General features: G+C 39.0%; 3 protein-coding genes across 5 annotated transcripts in view; 2 read left to right on the forward strand and 1 right to left on the reverse strand.

The window, feature by feature from the left end:
• On the forward strand, nucleotides 1–6,198 carry LOC138038434 (uncharacterized). Its single transcript, XM_068884295.1, has 4 exons — nucleotides 1–267; nucleotides 2,163–3,655; nucleotides 3,766–3,868; nucleotides 4,096–6,198. Exons 1-4 carry the CDS (start codon nucleotides 9–11, stop codon nucleotides 4,509–4,511), a joined length of 2,271 nt encoding a protein of 756 aa, XP_068740396.1. The 5' UTR covers nucleotides 1–8; the 3' UTR covers nucleotides 4,512–6,198.
• Nucleotides 5,672–19,916, reverse strand: LOC138038439 (snurportin-1-like). Of its 3 annotated transcripts, none has more exons than XM_068884300.1 (10): nucleotides 19,758–19,916; nucleotides 19,281–19,361; nucleotides 18,344–18,419; nucleotides 18,142–18,222; nucleotides 14,380–14,484; nucleotides 14,207–14,300; nucleotides 14,008–14,105; nucleotides 13,508–13,585; nucleotides 10,891–10,968; nucleotides 5,672–10,561 (listed from the first exon to the last, which is right to left on the reverse strand). In XM_068884300.1, the coding sequence occupies exons 1-10, from the start codon at nucleotides 19,898–19,900 to the stop codon at nucleotides 10,214–10,216; spliced, it is 1,182 nt and encodes a 393-aa protein (XP_068740401.1). In that variant the 5' UTR covers nucleotides 19,901–19,916; the 3' UTR covers nucleotides 5,672–10,213. The 3 variants fall into 3 exon arrangements, with proteins under 3 accessions (XP_068740401.1, XP_068740402.1, XP_068740403.1); XM_068884301.1 differs by having other exon boundaries at nucleotides 10,423–10,561; nucleotides 10,891–10,963; XM_068884302.1 differs by lacking the exons at nucleotides 5,672–10,561; nucleotides 10,891–10,968 and adding an exon at nucleotides 12,350–12,878.
• Nucleotides 19,875–20,548, forward strand: part of LOC138038436 (slowpoke-binding protein-like) — a 20,986-nt gene continuing 20,312 nt past the window's right edge. The window contains exon 1 of the mRNA XM_068884297.1: nucleotides 19,875–20,012. Within this exon, the coding sequence (XP_068740398.1) occupies nucleotides 19,974–20,012 (39 nt within the window). The 5' untranslated portion in view covers nucleotides 19,875–19,973. The remainder of the gene's footprint in view (nucleotides 20,013–20,548) is intronic.

Here is a 20,548-nt window from a genome sequence, read left to right on the forward strand (position 1 = left end):
TCCATGCCATGGCGTTCCCGAAAAGGAATCCAGACTTCAATTACAAACTGTTTCAAATAGCCGAAAACATAACCAGTGATGTACTAAAGAAAATGAAATTTCTATGTGACTTACCAGAGGGTGTGAAAGAGTCCATCAACGAACCTCTGGAGTTTTTAAGCGAGCTCCAAACTCGGGGTAAAATTTACCCAGGAGAGGTGACGTACTTGGTATCGCTGCTTGAAAAGACAAACAATTTGGAACTTGCCGGACCTGTGTTGGAACTGGGTAAGATACTTTGATACTGCTATGCAAATCATGGTGAAATTGTCAAAGGATTGGCTGGGGGCAATGGTTTGAGATCACGGAACGGATGCGATTATAAAATAAAACAAAAAAAACCGTAGTTATAGTTTTCGGGCAACATAGTCTTGGGGTTACTGTAAAGTTTTTCAAGGCTGTTAACGGTGCTGTGGCTTGAAAATGGTAAAATGGAAAACAACTTTTCAATTCCTGTCGACAAATATCAAAAGCACATAACAGAAAAACTTTATGAACGTGGAACCGACAAAGAACAGGACATGGGTGTAGCGGCTGTCTTCCCATTTTGTATCAACATGTCAGAGAGTGTTATTGTTAGTTATTTTTTCCTTCGGCTAAAGAAAACTAAAGCTTAAGTTTAGCCCCCATCACAGTTTTACCCGGGTTAAAAGCACGTCCTCGAGGAGCGGTTTGTCTCTCCCACATCACCATTAATTTCGCCGTCACGCAACACTCCTTTTTTGTTTTGTCTGGATCAGACTCACGCTCACGGCGTTTTATTTGCACTTGCTCGCAAAATATACGAGACGTGTAGGAAAGTACTTGCTAAAATCGCCCCAGTTTTGGTCTCGATAATGAACAAGATTTTAGCCATCAAGTTTCAACTGATAAATTGTTTGGGTTGCAAGAACACAAATGAGCCGTATCTCAAAAAGTAAACGACTCACAGCAACAGCAATTCTCACAGATGGCTAATTACGAAATGCAATTTCAATATATTCAATGCTAAATTCCGAGCTGATTTATTATAAATGAAGGGTTTAGCTAATGAGTCAAATATTCCTCTATCCAGGTTGTAGGGCGTATAATATTTGCCTGTATGACCTGATAGCGCAACCTATGCCCTCGTATTTATTTCGTTCGACTATTAAACCATACTTGGATATAATTTCCTTGTGTATGCCTCAGCTGGAATGCGTAACTCCAGCAATGTCACTGATCTGGCTGTAAGGCCCATGCAGGTCTTGAAATCGGGCCTTGAATCTTAACGCTGGCTGTTAGGCTTAAAGTTTAGGATTTATTCCCTTGAGGTCGCCTTTTTTCTGCGTAAGATTTCATTTCCAAATCTCGTATGCCTTCATCAGCCTTTTTTAATTTTTATTTTTATATGTCCATTTATGGCTGTTTAATTTGCTTTTTTCTTGCTGGATTCTATCTTGCATTGTGATACCCATCAGACCATGGAAATCATGATACCGATGTAAGATACTGGCCATTAAAACACAAAGACCTAGACCAAAACTTAACGTAAAATCCCGGGGGGGGGGGGGGGGGGACAAAAAAAATTAAAACGGGGAGGTTAGGGTTAGGGTTAGGTTCGGTCCGACCCCTTACCCTTTTATATACCATTTTTGTCAGAAGTTTCCTCTTTCGTATACCTTCCATTGGAAAATATTGAAAGGCCCTTTTAAATACCTAAATGACAGATTTCCCTACCCTTTCATGTACTTCGACTCGTGAAATCCCTACCATTTCATATACATGAAGAGTGAAAAAGGTACCCCTTTTGGGCGGAGACTCCCCGTATAGGCCATGATAGGGACTCCCCCCCCCCCCCCCCCCGGCGTGAAATATGCGACATACTCTAGCATACCCAACTTGCGTAAGCCATGCTAGGCAGAAACCTGAAGCTAACTTCTTAGTTTTCACCAAATTGCATTTCCACAAGCGCGGAGTCGCACGTAGGATCTGAGGACTTGCAGTGTAACCTTGTATGGGTGTGTGACCAGAAACGTTTAGGGGGGGCAAGGTGAGCAACAAATTGGGAAAGGCAGGCATTAACCGGCCTTTCCAGCAAGTGCAGTTTACTCGTGTGGAGTACTGCTGGCATCCTAATCAAACGTTTTAATTCTTTACCCTAGAAGAATCAGTTCCATTAGACGATAGTGATTTTAACAATCTCCCTGTCGTGACGAGGAATTTCATTGGGAGGGAGAAAGTTGTGAGTGGAATCGTTACGAAACTCAGAGACGACGCATTTCGCATGTTTGTGATTATTTCCATTCCTGGGATGGGGAAGACTGAAGTTGCATTAAAAGTTGGCCGCGATCTCCTGGAGAAGAAAAAACCAGTTATCTTAATACTGAAACAGGATAGCCTCGCGGATGCCTGTGGCGAGATCATTCGTCGAATAACCGGACGGAAATTGTCGGAAAGTCACGATCTTGTGTCACTGACAAAGGAAAAACTAACACATCTCAAATCTAGTACAACTATTATACTGGATAACACCGAGAATATACAAGAGAAAGAAGGGAAGGAATTTGACGAGTTTGCAAAATACATAGTCAAGTTTGCCCCAAAGGTGAAACTGATCATTACTACTCGACAAGACGTAGGCTTCAAATCATTGAACTTACACAAGGAAATTCTAGAACCTTTGGATCACCAGTCTGCTGTCCTTTTGCTGCAGAGATCCGTCGCAAACTGCCAGGACTATGCCCAGGAACTCGCCCAGTTCTGTTGTGGAATACCCCTGCTTCTTGTTGCCTGTGTGGACCTGCTCAATGATTCCTTTGACCCAAAAGTTCTGATCACGTCTCTTAAAGAAAGCCCTTCTAGGTTCCTCAAGATCAGTTTGGAAGATGTTTATGACAAATTGGGCGGATTCCTGAGAAACAATTGGTTTTTAAAATATCTTGTTCGAGTATCGGTTTTCCCATCAACATTTTCTGTTGAGGACATCAAAATTTTCTTTGATGACCATCTGGAGATGGAGACAATTAAAACAAGGATGGTGTCTTGCTCTCTTGTACAAAGAATGACAAATAAGAAGTATTCCTTGCATCCATTGGTCCGCGAGTACTGCAGAGCTGAGAGAAAGAACCTAGAGATGGAGAAAGTAGGTAAAGCTGCGCAGGACAAATTTAATAGACATTACATTGAAATGCTCAAAACGTGGAGTAAACAGTTTATTACTAAGGATTTGGCAATGCAAGCCATCTCCTCATTCAAGAAAGACAAGGTGAATATAATGGACGCATTATGGAACTGTTTGCAGGAGAGTAGCAGCGCGGATGAAAAGGAATTTGTCGTCGATGTGGTGAACAGTACCGAGGTACTGGATTTTTTGTCTAAAGTTATATCACCGCCAAACGAGTGTTCGAGGTTGTATCAAAGGTGCCACGATGTTGCCAGGACTTCAGGTGACAACAAGAGACTTGCAGACAGTCTTAACGCATTGGGTTTTCGTCACCTGTGTGATGTTGCCCACCGAAAGGTGGATAAGGACAACCAGAGTTTTAAAATGTTTAAGCAAGCGTATGACTTACGTATGAAACTGCCAAAGGAAAGGCAGAATTGTGAGGCGCATGCGCTCACCATGTGTAAGCTCGGTTTATGCTACTCACTTCAGGTAAGAACGTAACGAATCCTGCAATCTGATTAGTTTTTTTTTTTTTTGCAAGGAACCTTGAACCTTAAATTTTTAAAGTAAATTCTTTTGTTTTCGTTTACTTTATCAAGGGTGAACATCAGACAGGCCAAGATTTCATCCGGGAAGGGATCAGCATGAAGGAAAACCTTGGCATTTCTCTTTATGTAGCAGCTGGTTACTGTGATCTTGGAAGTGGGTATTGATGTTTACATTCAGCATATTTATTCCACACTTGTTACTTTCAGCAAATTTATTATTCTCTGAGATTAGCTCGTTAACTGCGCATTACTATGTCTATGCGAAATATTTGATTTTTACATGGTCTTACAGGGTGAACCAACAAAATGGTATGGATAAGCATGACTCTGCACAGTAACGTACATTTGAAACACGTATCATATCCTTTCTTTGGTTGTTAGATTCTTATCGTATACTTGGTGACCATAAAGAGGCCATCAAAATATGGGAAAACAAAACATTGGAAGTCTACAGAACTAACCTTGGGGACCACCCATGGACTGCCACGATTCTGCTTTTCATCGCTGGCTCGTACAAGGCTCTTGCGGATGAGAACATTGATTCCGCTATTGATTGCATCAGAGAAGCCCTGGAACTTCGAATTAAGCTATTAGATGTCCATCAGGATACTGCTCATTCGCATGTTATACTCAGCGATGCATTGGAAGGTAAAAAAGATTTCAAATCAGCTTATGAGGAGCTTGCAGCAGCCCTTGACATCCAAAAAGAGGTTTTAGGCGAATGCCATGACCGCACAAAGGAAACACTAGCAAAGATGGAGAGAATTTCTGCCATGATCGGCAATAACACCACTTGAAGGAATGTACATATGGGGTACACAGACAAAAAGAACCTCTACTTTTTTCCTATATATTACATTTTCATAGTGCCTGTGCGATAAGCAAAGTAAAACGAGGTACCTTCCAGCTTAAAGTAACCACGGTAGTTAACACTACCAAGTCGTTTGTCGTCTTTTTAGGGTTAGTTATTAGAAACACCAATCAGGTCTGCACCCCGCTCATTGAGGAATGAGTAACCTCTTTCATAATAGGGAGTTTAAGCAAATCACTACGGCTGGTGCTACTACGGCTACCGTGACTGAAAAGGTCTGGGGAGAGTACGGCGCGGTGGTCTGCTAAATTTTAAGTTTAGCAAAGCAAAAATACAAGAAAACATGGGCTAAGGAGTTTAAAATCTCTTTTATTTAGTTTCTCACAGCCATATGGCTTCGCTCAAAGGACGATGGCCGTTGTTCGCCTTGCTAGGACGAAACAGATTATTTCTAAGCAAAAGCGAATTCTACACCTTGTACAATAACAACACATTGATGGATGAAATATATATCTCAAAGAATATCGAGTGAAAAACACAAATATATCAACACTCAAAGAAGCAAAATAGCATCGTATAGTATCCAGATGTAAAACATCTTCACTAAATCCTCAAAGCAAACTTAACCGAAGAAAAACAACCTCGTGCTGAACACGAATATTTCACTTGAATCACTTCGCCATTCCAACACCTTTGCCAAAACTTATCGTAAGTTCATGATACGGATTTACAAGCTTATGAAAGGCAACCTTGACACAATCCTCGACTTAAATTGACTTTAAAGGATATAGTATCCAATGGAATTCATAACATGCCGAGATGTCCGTTGAAAAGTGCCAGAGAAGCGAAATAAACCCGACGTAGTAGCCACTACGGCAAAACATCCCGACTCACGTAGTCAGATTTCACACTACGGCTGGATCCGGCTGGATGCAACCGACGTACATGCGCAGTGTCTCATTTTGTGGGAAATTTACTTCCGGCAGCCGTATTAGCGCCAGCCGTAGCGATTTGCTTAAAGTCCCTAATGATTAAACTGACACGCGCACACATCGACGACTGCAACAGCTTTATTGCCACTACAAACACGATTGCGATAGGTAAAAGAGGTATTAATGACTAGATTAAGTAACCTCTCAAAAGCTATATTGGGAAACACATGTGTATTTAAATATCAGAATGTTGACAAACTGCGATGGAAAGTAGTCAAATAACTGATACCTCACTTTTTTGCTTTGAAAGCCTTTAACACTACACAATTCCCTGTTTCGTTCAAACGAAGGGAAGACGATATAGTGATTTGCGCTAGTGCAGTAAAACTTCCAGTTTATACTTCAAGTAAATAACTTTTTGTGTAGCTGTACCGTTTGGGCGCCAAAATGAAGTCGCAAAGGACCTAGCGACGAATTAGTCTTTTTACATAAAAAAAACGTAACGTATTTAAATTTTCGCCTTGGATGCAATCAACCGATCGACACACCCACAATGTAAAGAGCCGTGTTATGAAGTATGGTTTGCCCAACAGATGTAAGTTGAATTTCGCTTCGAATATTTCAGCCTTTAAAGTGTAATTTCATATTTAAAATGCAAATCTTTTATTTGCTTTGCAGTTTGACTGTTGCCGATGACATTTCCCGTTGGCAACCAGTGCAGAAATAAAGCGGTTATCTCTACATCGACTGTAGTCTTCAAATTTAAGTAACGCTTCGCTACGTAAGCGCGAATCAATAAGCCCTTTAGCTTTTTTGCATTGCAACACTCATGTTCAAAGTAAAGCATGATATATGTCCAGAGTAAACTCTGACTTCATAATACCTAGTCTAGTAGATACAACACCGTAAAATGTGGTAAACATAGTCAAAGATATGCTGGTCCATTCCCTTGGTCAAAACTGACGAACGATATTAAGAACGCTATTTCACTAATGCGTTCAAAAACAAGATTAGGGAAACTAATTTGGAAACTTTCGTGGGAGATGATAATTGTAAGAATTGCCCTCTGTGTATGGATTGATCAGAACAATTTATTAGCATTTTCTTCTTACTCTGTACAATGAAAGCAGCTTTAAAGCCAAGAGATCTCAAGTAACGGAACTGATCGTTAACAGTCGAGCTTAAAGGGGAAGCCACAATAACTGGTTTATTACCTCATCGCCACCAAACAAAAGATCTATATAGGTAATGATTTTAGGGTTAGCGTAAGGACAGTGCCGTGTTTTTCATCTTTTAGTCTTTTATCATCATTTTTAGCAATCTGTATAGCCAGTATAAGAATTTTGTATTTGTAGTAATTTTATAGAACTTGTAATTTTGCATTGTATCTTAACAATTTATATTTTAGATAGGTGTCCCCAATTAGTATACTAGCTTATGTAAACTTAGCCTGTGAACGCAAACGTATTTCCGCTGAGAAACGACCGCCGGAAATACGTCTGCATTCGCAGGCTAATGTAAACTAGATACACATGACGCGTCAATAAAGGTTAGTAGTAGTAGTAGTAGTAGTAGTAGTAGTAGTAGTAGTAGTAGTAGTAGTAGTAGTTAGTAGTTAGTAGTTAGTAGTTAGTAGTTAGTAGTAGTAGTCGTAGTAGTAGTCGTAGTAGCAGTAGTAGTAGTAGTATTAGTAGTAACTCTTCCTAATCTACCATAGAAAGATATCATTGAGTCCACCTTTGAGTACTTTATCAGCCACCTACAAAATAACTTTTTATCCAATGGTGTCCTCGTGTGTGAATAAAAATCTCAATTTCTTTTCAGAGCTTGCGTGGCAGAACAACTTGTGTTACTTTTTAAGTTATTGTTTTTACTGCACATTTGGTGGACAGTGTGTCTCGTCCTTTAATTCGTTTTTACAATAAAGCAGAAGAGCTACTGCCACCGTCTCAGTTGTCCCAGTTGTCGGTCGTAGAATTTTGTCAATGTCATCAAATGAAGAAAGCACTCACAAAGAAAAGCAATGTTCCTAAACCCACAAAGAAAGCAACAATTTTTTCAACGTATCCCAGATCATTTCTGGAATCGCTGGAGATTGGAGTGAGTATCTGACATAACTTGAGAACCTCACCGTTCCAAGAGAGTAGGTGCATACATGAAACACGGATCCAAGACAGCTGTGTGATAACGTCTGCTGGTGGAGATCGTGAAGTTCTAAGTAGTTAGAATGAAGTACGGAAATTCGTTTCCCTAAGGGACGCCCACATCAGCAGCCCAACCCTTAGAAGTCCAGTTAGACGCAAAACCTGTCAGCCCTGAATCCCACTTCGAGACTTTTGTACCCTTTTCAAACTGAACTTAAGTGAGAAAAAAGAACCGATTTAAGAACCTAGATAGCCTAAAACTACTGTAAATGCCATTTTTACAAGAACCTATTTAGGCAAAGTTGCAAAATTCTTGCGTTTTTATGCGAGTGTGTTTACTGTACAAATTAATAATACATTTTATAAAGAAATGTTGAGTTTTGCGAGCGAAAACCGACAGGGTTAACAGTGTTCGCACACCTTATCTTGTTTAATTACCTACGTGAACAAGGTCTCATTACGATTTAGGCGTAGCACTATTTGAGAAAACATACACTACGAACGGCGAGGCCAGTTAAAATCAAACACTTCATATCCGAGACAGGCTATACTCCTAAAATTATATAGTTCCTTTTTTTACCAGTCAGGGCATCACAGTTGAAATTGCACGTTGATGATTTACAGTTAGAAGTGCTCAACACATAAGAAATTCGTTTTCATGAGCAAACTCTGGAAGCCTGAAAAGTACGAAAGGGAGGAGATGATGCCAAACGTTTGGATTATTTATCGAAGTCTGTTCACTCTACCCATCCGAGAAAGAAGGGGCGGGGACTACTTTAGTAATTTTGGTTCAATGCCATTTAATTGTGTTCATATGATAAACACCTGGAGCTAAACACGGCCTCCCTCCACATAAGCTCAGTAAAAATAAGGTACACGTAAACATCAAACGCTCGCGGTTGCATTATCTTAATAGTATACGATGAAAACATGGCAACTGTAAGTCATGAACACTTGGAAGTCACAAAGACGTTACAAGAAGGTCACCTGAGCAGTGAGCACAACTGGAATGTAAGTCAGTAAATTGAGAACACTTAAAGTGCCACTGTGACCAATCAATTCTTATTTTTCTTTGGATTTCAAAACTATGTTAACTCAACACTACCCGACTGAAGTTTTAAGCCTTAGTGTCAAAAACACACCTGTTTATTTTAACTGGAATTTTCCTATTTCGTGGTCGGCTATTACTAAATTGGAGATCTTGAGAGAGCTGGTTCAAAGGCTCACTAGTTTAAGAATGCAATGCGTGTGTACGCGGCAGAATTAATATGCAGCACGGGAGTTCTCACCCTGCGAGCAGATCCTCCTTTTGTCTTTTTCTTTCTTGGGAGGAGAAAAGGAGGCTCTGCCCGAATCGTGTCAACTTTTTGAAGCCGCCGCAGCCTGAACTTCTGGACTAGTCAATCTTGTTTTCTCTCGTCAAACCGGTTTTTCCAGTGCGAGCGTCAATTTAGTGACAAAACCGATGGTTATAATTGAGCCCGCTGTACCATGGAAAACCAAGATGGCGGCGAGATCTGGCATATTAGGCTTGGGTTCGAGACTGCATCCCGGCAACATGCAGCGCATACTCAATAAATATCTTACTCGATTCATGCAGTCTTTCTCGAGAACGCGAAAATCGAGAAAGCAAAAGAAAGGCTCTGCTAGCAGGGTGGGGAGTTTTGGGCTTTCAGACTTTTAAACTCGCGTTTTGCATATATAATAAGCTTCATTCACACAATGAAATTATAAGCCAGTGAGCCTTGACGTCGCTTTTCCCTGGATCCAACCCTCTGAGGTCAAATCGGTCAGTTACGTGAGTAATAGAGGACCGTGAAATCCAAAACTTACACTCAAGGTAAACGGCCTTTGGCTAAAACACACTTTCAAAATCTGAAGAAAAAAAAGAAGTGATTTTTTTTATCACAGGGGCACTTTAAGCGTGGAAAGTAAAGCATTTCCACCATTGCTGGTTTGTTCTGGGATTTTAAAATGGAAATTCACAAAATAGTCACGAACGCTGATCAGAACACACCACCCTCATCCAACACCTCCACATGTGTATTCCCTGTTTCGAGAGTTTCCGCTGGGCACGTATTAAGAAGCCTTTGCTGGATGGCCATTAAACACGGTAGCTACTTAGTTTGCAAGCACGTAGGGTGACCCTTGTGCTAGGGTTAACCTAACAGGCGAGTCAAAGATAGCCCGGGTTTACAAGCAAAATTTCACAAGTAGGGTAACCCTACCACCCAGGACAACTTTGCGTGCTTGGTAACAGCCAGCATCGCAAACACAATGGAAACCGCTAAAAAGTTGTCCCGGGTGGGCGAGCTGTACCTAGTAGAGCGTTTACAAGGCAGCTAGGGTAACCCTAGCACTCAGATAGGGTTACCCTAGCGCCAGGGTAACGCTAGCTGCCTTGTAAACACATCGGTGAAAAAAAGAAGAAATGTGTGAGTGCTGGGGTAACCCTCTTGCTAGGGTAACACTAGCACTAGGGTTACCCTATCTGCTTGTAAACAAGGCCTTAGTCTGTCATAGCAGCCCTTTCAAATAGTATTACTTTACATCTGCCCGTTTCGTGATCTTTCAGACTTTCGAACGATTTCCATTTTTTCTTGGACATCAGCTTAAACAGTTTCGTTGTGAAGATAGCTCTCAGTTTCCATTTGCGCGCCTTTACCCCCCTGATTTTTCTTCGGCTGCTTTCGCTTTGCTTGCTTCCCGGATTGTGTTTCCATCCTCTCTTCCTCAACAAGTGTATTGGGTCCTGTCATTTTTTCCTTGTCATTATCCCACAAGTCCTTATTTGCTTTCAGCAGAGTGAGTTTGTTAACTGATGGAGCCTTTGTTAGGTACGCATCAGGTACGGATATCCCTAATATTTCCGGCAATAAGTAGGGTTTGAGCCAGCCGACGAGCGGGGTTCGCCCGCAAGTGTAATGTGTTCTCTTGTGAAAGAATAACAAGCCATCAACCTGGACGAAAAAGAAAGTCTTTAAGTTACCAGCTATCGTAACTACAACAAAAACCCTGATCCACATTTCAGAAAAGCGGAACAGCTAGTGATCGTGCTCTACTAGTTCATTACGCAGAATTTAAAATTACTCAAGTGATCATTCCTTGAATTGTAATCCAGTCTTTCTTCTAACCATCTTTTATTAGGAAAATAATGACAAAAGTGGATGAAATTGACCGGCATGACCACAGTTAGCAGACTGAATCACAACCAAGAAAGGTACATTCACACACATTGAATTGAATTCATTAAACCTTGTGTTAATAACCAAAGTATTAAATTGCTTACCTCGAAAGTAGCATTGGAAAGTGCTTCGTGGATAGACAACGGATTGCAAGAACAGTAAGGCAAACAAATAAACCTGTACTAACAAAATAAATGGATACAGTAAGGGGTATCTCATGAGTTATAATTCTGTTCTAATCATTACAATGGATATAGTTCTCAAGGGTAACTCACCATCAAAGGTAGGTTTTATTCGGTGTCGTTTGTACAAAAATTAAAATTATCCTAAATTTCATCGTAAGTGCCTCGACAATTACCGCTACCTGAAAACTAAGTATTTTAAGATGCGGTGAAGTTTATTTGGTGCCAGATTTCGCTCAAATTTTTTTTGTATTTATTAGCATAGCAGCCGCAAAAGATATATCCTCCAAATTTTGCCGATTTAAAATCGGCAGGGATTTGTTGTGCCAATTAAGAAACACAACTAAAATTTTTGAAGCTACCGATAATTGGTGTGCGTGCAGGTTACAGGAACAACAACGAGAGTGATTTGGCAAAAAGAAACATTCGATAAATCACAAAGAGAGACAAGCATCCATCACTGATGGAAACTTCAACTTTTATGAAAAGATGGTCAAGATACTCCATAATAAACTTCAATATGAAGACGTTACAAAGTTCAGGATCAAGAATTTTCCGGGAACACTCGCTTTCCAATCCATCACGGACTTATGTAGGGAATGCCTCCTGTGTATCGAATGTTGTCCGACACCTTATTCCAAAATGGCAGCCATTTTAAAAATATTCTTTTGTTTTTATTCAAATTAGCCCTTGATGCCTCGTTCTTAAGCTTAAAATTCAAAAGAATATTTTATATTGAACGAGGCAACAAGGGCCAATTTAAAACTGGGTTTGTCACCGGGTGGATCCATTGGCAAATAAAAAATATAAATATATGTTACTCTGGTGTTTGAAATATAAACAAAAACGTTTTTGTATGCGCATCAATCAGCGGCCATTTTGGAATAAGGTGTATTAGGAATAGGCCTTATTCACGATAGCCGCCATGTTGGTTTTCAAATTGTCATGCAAATTAGCCATGTGTTATGCTTGGGAGGCAAACATTGGAAAAAAGGTAAATTGCGGAAAATCGGCTCGTCGAAATATTGAAAATAACGTTGCAAAAAGTCAATTTTAGTGTTTAGAATTAAGTACCTTTTATAATAATTTTGTATCTTTTGATTGCCTTTGACATTTTGACTTTCTACTTCGTTATCTGCTCATTTTTCACTAAAAAAAACGCCGAAGTAACTTGTGTAATGATTGTATTTTACCGCTTAGGTGATAAACATTCAATGAACGTAAACAAATCATCTGTGTGGCTAACATATTCGTTATAACCTCTCGAACTTGTGTTGTTTGCCCCCTCAGAAGTGTGTAGCTAATTTACATGATAATAACAAATCCAACATGGTGGCCATCGTGAATAAGGTCTATTGAGTTTGAGATATGGCCTTCTCAAATTCATTAATAGTTTATAAGTTTATTAGCCAATCGGAGTGGCCCATTTTGGTCAGGGGCATGTATATCTTGATACCCAATGAAACTACAGATCAAGAAACGCACGAGTTCATTCAAAAACTGATCAAGACACTTGGATTTAAGTGAACCTTAATTCATGCTAATAAACCTTCGGAAAAACTCACCATGCATTTTAAATTTCCTGAATATCAGTTCAACATAAAACTTTTGCAATGCCATTTATCATTGGGCTCAAGATGATTAAAACGAATTCTGATACCCAACAGTTCAGCGACAGAGGATCCATTTCAGAAATGTCTGCACTCAAGGCTTGCATGAACCTTGTGTAGTTCGTAGTCTTTGACAAGTCCATCACACTCTAAAACCGGCACTTGCACCTCTCTCGACCTCAGCCATTCGGCGAAAATGTTCACACCCCAATTATTTTTATATTTAGTTGAATCACTTTCTTGGGAAGACTATTCTGGCAGGCGAAAACAATGTGATTCTGGTTCGCTCTCCATCATGTCCTATTATGTAAATATATTTAAAAGTTCTACTCTTTAAACTCCCTCAAATACTGAATATTCACTTTCTTTACAAAGTGCTATCACTTGTCTCATAAAACAAAAGATCATCACATTACACTCATGCTTAGTAAAGGTTGACAAGTCATGTCAAAACTCGTGCTTTGTGTTTCATCAGGGGTTCCAAACACCACCAAACACCTAACCCTAATGAATAAAAGCACTCTACCTTTGTGTTTGGAACCCCTGATGAAACACTCATACTTGAAACTGGAGAGAAGTGGTATAAGCACCAGCCTCAGCTCGTGATCAAGAATGACCAGGTGAAACTGGTGTGGGACAACACATTCATCAACGAAAAATACAACGTGTATTACACAACAGGCCAGATATCATCCTGGTTCTGAAAGGTAGGTAACAGTGGGTAATGGTGGATGTAGCTGTGCCGCATGATCAAAACGTTGTGACGACTGAGGTTTGGAAGATTGAGGTACCAGAATTCAGCTTTCAGTCAGACAGTGGTATGGACATAGAGCAAATAACTTCTAGTGTCAGTGACCTGGCAATCTCACACAGCACTATAAGACTTATTAATAAGATAACACATGTACATTATGCATTATAATACTTACTGGATTGTGAACGAATGCTTCAGCAATCAACGGCTCTTCTTGAAGTTTAGTCTGCAGCCAGTAAAACCTAAAATCTGTCTGAGAAAATACTTGTATGTCCAGTTGTTATTAAATCATAATCCATTTTGGCCATTTTCTGTTTACAACACAAAACTACATCCCAGGGGTGCAGGGATGGCACAGTGGTACTCTGGTTTCCCCTCTCCTCGAAAACCAACATTTGACTTGATTTGCGTTGATTGTTAATTTCAGTTTATACATGTAGTGTCCCCAATTAGTGCTCTAGTGCTTGAATAAAGTTCCTTTCCTTGCACGGTGTCACCCTAATTTTTGAAACTTTTAGCTGAGCCTACTATCAATGACTCAGACAGAGGAAGCCTTTCCTTCCCATTCAAAAGCTTAAACATAAGAATTTCTTTTTCATTTCGAAAAAATGTGCATGAGTGAATTTTCGAATTTATTTCACAAAAACAAGCAGCAGCTATAATGTTAAGACTGACCTCACTGTCATAGACCGGATGGCCTCTCCAGCACATCACATCCAAAACATAGAAAGTGTTTGTTTGTTCATTGAAGATGCAATCCAGGATAGTGTAATCTAATCACAAGCAACAGTTTGCAAATTATAAATGATAATTATTAATGCAATGCACAAATTGACTGAAAATATAAACATTTTGTGAAAAGCAAGAACTGTACCTCCAGGTTTTAAGGTCCTGTGACTTCCTCCCGGAAGCAGAGAGTGAAACTTATTGATTCGATAACCACTCTTTGTGTAAGCTGCTGTAAAACCCTGTTTGATAGACAGAGAAACACTCATCAAATCAAGTGAAATGATGCATCAATTCAACATTAATTAACTTGATACTTACATTTGAAGCAATAACTAGATTTCTCTTCCCAAATGGACAAAGTACCATTAACCACTCATGCTGTAAATCATCAGGAACATCAACAAGCCACTCTGACAACATCAGCTAGAATAACACAATAATAGACCATGCAGCATTCAAGGTTTTCAATTAGAGCTGGGGGCTGGCGATATTCCCCGGCTATTGCACATGAACTCGCCACCTACTTTTCCTTGTAAATTAATCCAAATTTTAGGAATAACAGTCATGAGAAACACAAGCCTTGGATCAGGAAAGTTTTGTTCATGAAAAACAAAAGAGACGCCTGAATTCTGAGTAATTTGATGTCAAGGATAGGGCACATACATTTTTGAGGCAGCAGTCCAGCACTTGGTGTAAACTACCTGATTTGCTAACTACATTACATTGCATGCAGGTGTATAGAATAGCCTAAAAGGAGGCTATGTCATGCTATTTTAGCGTCTTAATGTCTTGCCATCAACTGAGTTTTAAAAATTTAGATATTTATGTACTCTCTCTAAAGTAAACAAGAAAGCCAAAATTTAATGATATTAGTGTTGTGTTCAAAAACCCTAATCCATGCTCCAGAATGCGGGAAATGTATTCTAAGAGGCCCAAATCTAACCCTATTGGCAAAATAAATTGACGAACTAAGGTATACATGTAATTATCTCATTTGATCTTTCTAACGCCACAGCCCCTTGCGAATCAAGAAAGATAAAAAATGCCATGCTACTTTCCACCTATTGTCGGCCAACAGTCAACCGACAGTCGACGACGCATTGGTGGGATCAGATTGTTTACCTTTACCCCAATTTCTGTAATCTCAGTGTTCAAAAGAATTGTTTATGACCAGTTGTCTGACTATTTGGAAGAGCACAGGATCCTTTGCAAACATCAATCAGGTTTTTGTGCTACATGTATAGACTCAATGGTCACAGCTCTTATTGAGTCCACAGACAATTGGGCATATAATGTTGATCATGGCAAGACAAACGCTGTTGTTTTCCCAGATTTAAAAAAGACTTTCAACACAGTTGATCATGAGATCCTCTTGTCAAAATTACCGTGAGTCATTATGGCATATAATGGAAATGCTTACCAATGGTTTAGCTAGGTCATATTTGGAAAATCATACACAAATCTGCGCCATTAACAGGGCACTCTTTAATAGGTGTCCAATAAACTGCATTGCCCAGGGGACGATTTTAGGGCCACTAATGTTTTTACTGAGTATATCAATGATCTTCCTAACTGTTTACTCAATTGTGAGCCCAGGATGTATGCTGATGACACCCACCTAACATATGCAAGTTCTAGTGTAGACAAGATTCAGTTCTATCTGAATCAGGATTTAGAAAATGCCACAATTGACTGAGAGCAAACAAGCTAACTCTAAATATGACGAAAACCGAGTTCATGCTCATTGGATCAAGGCAGAGCCTGAGTAACCTCACAGATTCCCTGACAATTGCTACTGATATTGTCCAAATTAGCCAAATTGCTACTGCAAATCACTCGGAGTAACCACTGACAACAAACTTGATTGGAGTAGTCACATTCATTTGATAAACTAACAAAGAAAGTCGCTTCTGGCATTGGGGTGATAAAATGCATAAGGCACTTAATTCCTCAAGCTATACTTTGCACCTAATATATATCAAGCTCTAACTCAGCCTCATTTTAATTATTGCAAAGTTGTTTGGGGAAATTGTGGGATAACTTTGCAGAATAAAGTACAGAAATTACAAAATAGAGCAGCCCATGTTTTGACTTATTCTACATGTAAATATGACGCTGATGCTGGTTACTTGTTTGAGCTTCTAGGATGGAGAAATCTATCTTGCCAACAGCAAATACAAAGAGCTACAATGGTTTTTAAGTCAGGTTGGCTCCAGAAAACTTATGTTCTAAGTTTGAAATGCGTCAAACTCATTATAACTTAAAGCATTCTGAGAACAAGCTAAATGCTCCATTGCCACGCACAAACTACTATAAAAATAGCTTTAGCTATAGTGGTGCTGTACTTTGGAACAGCCTTCCAAGAGAAGATCAGCAGAGTCTCTGAGGCAGTTTAGACACCTAATCAAATAAGCGCGTTGAGTAAATAGCTTAAGTCACGGCATTCTTGGAAAACAGCTTTTTTATGACAGTTTTATAGGGTGTATTGCTTGGGCGTAGTTCTACCGGTAATTTGGTGGTTTTAATTAACAATTATTCGCCGAAGGCGAAGTGATTATCGGTGAATATTCACTGAGCCTGTGGCAAATAATAGGCCATTTCCGAGTTCATGTCTGCCTCCTCTTCAAAGCGAGTCTAAGTGCGAAGTTTTTGTGATGGTAATTAGTTCTACTTTACAAATGAATGAAAACTAATTTTCATAACAAAAACTTCACACTTGGACTCGCTTTGAAGAGGAGGCAGACATGAACTCGGAAATGGCCTATTGTTTTAGTATAAATACACAGGTGATTATTTAAAAAAAAAAGAAAAAGAAACATTTCAACGCGAAATCATCTTCACTTACAGTGGCAAAATGACTACTGGCAGCCATTTTGTCCGTCGAGGTGATTATCGGCTGATAATCTGAGATAGCAAGCCAATGAGGGGTGGTTTTAATCTTGTGTCCTATTAATTTAATTTCATTATCTTCTTATCTTGGCTGATGAATTGTCCGTGAATAAATAAAGATTATCTATATACATGTATCTATCTATCTGTCTAGGGTGTGGCATATATACGATACAGCTTTACTAAATTTAAAGCAAACATTTTGCAATCCTGGAAAAAAGTGATGCAACAATTTCTATTAACGTTTGGCCAAACAACCAAAAACGTTACAATAAAATTACCAAGTGAAGCTATGATCTTCGCAGTTACGAACGCAATTTTTACAATTGCGTAGAGAAACCTGAAAAATTCAGGACTTCAACGGGGTTTGCCACCTGTGACCTCGCGATTCCAGTGTGACGCTCTAACCAACTGAGCTATGAAGCCACTGACGTTGGGAGCTGGTCATTTGTGGGTTCTAATGGTCCCAAAAGGACCATTAGTACACAAGGATATGGTGTCTTGAACAATATTGTGTACCATTGCTGCAATGCTTTTTGCAGTGTTTGAAGATGACAAAAGTAGAAAGTAAAACCAAGGAAGACTCTAGGGACTCCATAAGGAGAAGGAAATAGAACAATAATCACCAGTAATATAGCTTTGGATAATCATTTAATTTAAAGCTAATCCAACAAATTGATAAGCTGGTCCCTGTCCTTGTAACTCTATCTCCATCTCTTACATGTAGGTTGATAATGATTTTATTCTAGCTGACCCTACACGTAAGTCTGAAGGATCAACTGAGTCATCCTCTTTGTTCAGCTCCTTGAAAGAAGTTTAGCACAATATTGTTCAAGACACCATATCCTTGTGTACAAACAATTTAAACACGAAAACAAAAAGCATGTTTCTTAAGGTGAAACACATTTTATACATCTGAATGTTTGATGGAGCTCATATATTCCCCAAAACAATAAAACGTGTTAAGACAACACAAAATAGACGGCCAAACGGAGAACAGGTGTCCCCATAAGCGCATGCTGCTATTCTGTGTTGGCTAGTGCAAGACTAGATGCCTCTCATTTTACAACAAGAGAAGAAAAGGGAAAGAGAGCGTGGATTGGAGGTTTTTTTCTTTTGCATACAAATAAAATTCACACAAAATTATTGTCGTAAATAGATGCCATTAAAAGACAAAAATAACTAAACTACCTGGTATGCATAGGGGTTGAACTTTTTCATTTTAAAAGTGCTTCTGTGATCTCTGTTACATTCCTCTGCAAATTCCATAATCTACATGTAAGATACAAGAAAAACTAAGAAAAGTAAATTCCTCTTACTAACTTGGCTTAGGGATAGCATTAGATAGCTTTTTCAAGTTTGCACTCAGACCCACATAATGCATTGAACATACCTCAGCTTCAACATCTTCAGCCTCCAAAGATCCTTCAATCAGTTTCCTTGCATAGTTAACACAGTCTCGTCTGCGTCTAAGAATTATAGATTGAGTTCATGCAAAATAATACCTGAAATGGCTTCTAAAGATTGAGTTTCCAGAAATTGACACTATACAGATTTATTTATTCATTTATTTATTACAATTTTTGGCATACTTGTACAGGTGAAAAATTAAATGTAGGCCAATTGATAAAATGCAAAGGAGTCCAGGACACCATATAAAAGCAAATCACCATTATAACATATTTACATCGACCGGTAAGTGCAATCATAGTAGTAGTGTGCATGAAGTTACACAATAATTAACAATTATTGGGCAAGGTTGAGCAAAATATTGTGATTTGTCAGAGTCGAACAGATCAGTTATTTGCTGAAGCCAAAGGCTGAGGTAAATAATTGATCTATGAGACACTGGCAAATCACGACATTTTGCGATAACCAAGTTCCATAATTATTGCTTTTTCACTCAATGACTGTGTTTTCCACAATTCCCAACAATTAAATCACTTTCTGAAAGCTCAGGGAAGCAACTGCCATTTTTACACAAGAGCGTGGTTTCAATTACGCATGAGCAGAATGTTATTTGCAGCAAAACACTTCTTTTTAGGCAGTTATTTGCAGGTCATGTGGTAGGCTTTCCACCAATGAAAAGGAATGAAAAAATACATTGAATGACAATAATTATTATTATCATTCAATGTATAATTGATCTGCTCGCCACTGACAAATCACAATATTTTGCTCAACCTTGTCCAATCATTGTTAATAATTTGTCATTCGAATGTATTTTTTCATTCCTTTTCATCATTTATCATTCAACCGCAAACAGCCTTGACTTTTTCATTCCAGAACTACACTGTATTAAAAAGTGAGTTAAATGTGATCAACCATACTTTTTCTGCTCTTCTAGCATTCTTTGCCTCCTTAAATACTGATCAGGAGTATTACTTGGCTTTGTTTTGTACTGGACCATCCTGGTGAAAAACAATCAGTTTGGAAAGGCACGATAATTACTCACAAGACATCCACCCTACCTTTAACCCATAAGCTTTATAGAGAGAGTATGGTCATCAATTTGTGTAACAATTCCTGTTTTTTTAACTACGGTACTAAGTAGAGATACTCCGAACCACCATTAATTAAAGTTCATCATACAAAACAATAAAACCGTACAGTACAATAAACTAACAAATGAATTACTAAAATAAATAATAAGCTTAAATATAATACATCAAAACTCAACCACAGAACATACACAGTAAATATGAAAATTTAGTTTAAAGAAATAGCAGACTTAATTCTGGAATTATCCTAATATCATTGGGAAGGTAGTTCAATAATTTTCTTTCATTTCGGGTGAATTAAATTACCTGGGGTGAGGTGCTGCAGTGTCGTTTGGTTCTGAGGATACAGTGAACTGTGCAGCAAAAGACTCCGCAAGGCCTTCCATATTGCAAAACACGAAGATTGCGTCCCGGAAGAAAAACTTAACACGTGACTTCCTTTCGGCCATGAAAGGAAAGCCTGGTCGATTTTAGCACACTGCACTACCCCTTCAAATGTTTTAACTTGATTATGTTGTCATAATGAGTGCGTTTGTGGAGTATATGGGCAAGCATATCTGGGTAAGCTAAATCCTCATTTTGTTTTCCATATGTCTCGCCGCAAAAAAGTCTCCAACTTATTTGCATAAGAATAACACCTATTGTATTCTGACTCGTTCTTTAATTAAAGAACGCTACCGAATACAATGGAGGCTGCAGTTACTTCCTCCAGCATGCGCATTCGGAAATTTCACCTCTTCTTAGTGCATACATGAGTCTTTTTGAGATATCACGCCAAGCCGGACGCAAATTGCTTAAGAGAACTGACAGCCCACAAATGACTGTAAAGTCTTTGCTCAACTGCTCAACTGTATTTTCAAATAGGACTATTTTAGGGTAATGTGAAGTGCTGTTTTCTACCCATCGATGTCACAATATCGATCACAATAGTTAGATCTGTTGAAATATGAAGTGCTACACTACCAACAGCAAGAATTCCGCACAGGTCCCAACCTTTCATATGCATACGCTCCTTTGTTTCAAGAAAGCAATAATTATTATTAGCAATAACAATAGACTTCCTTTGGGACTGCACAGCGCTTTGTTCTTTCTTCTTA

The sequence above is a fragment of the Montipora capricornis genome, chromosome 2 (genome assembly GCF_036669925.1).
Source record: "Montipora capricornis isolate CH-2021 chromosome 2, ASM3666992v2, whole genome shotgun sequence".
Classification (NCBI taxonomy): domain Eukaryota; kingdom Metazoa; phylum Cnidaria; class Anthozoa; order Scleractinia; family Acroporidae; genus Montipora; species Montipora capricornis.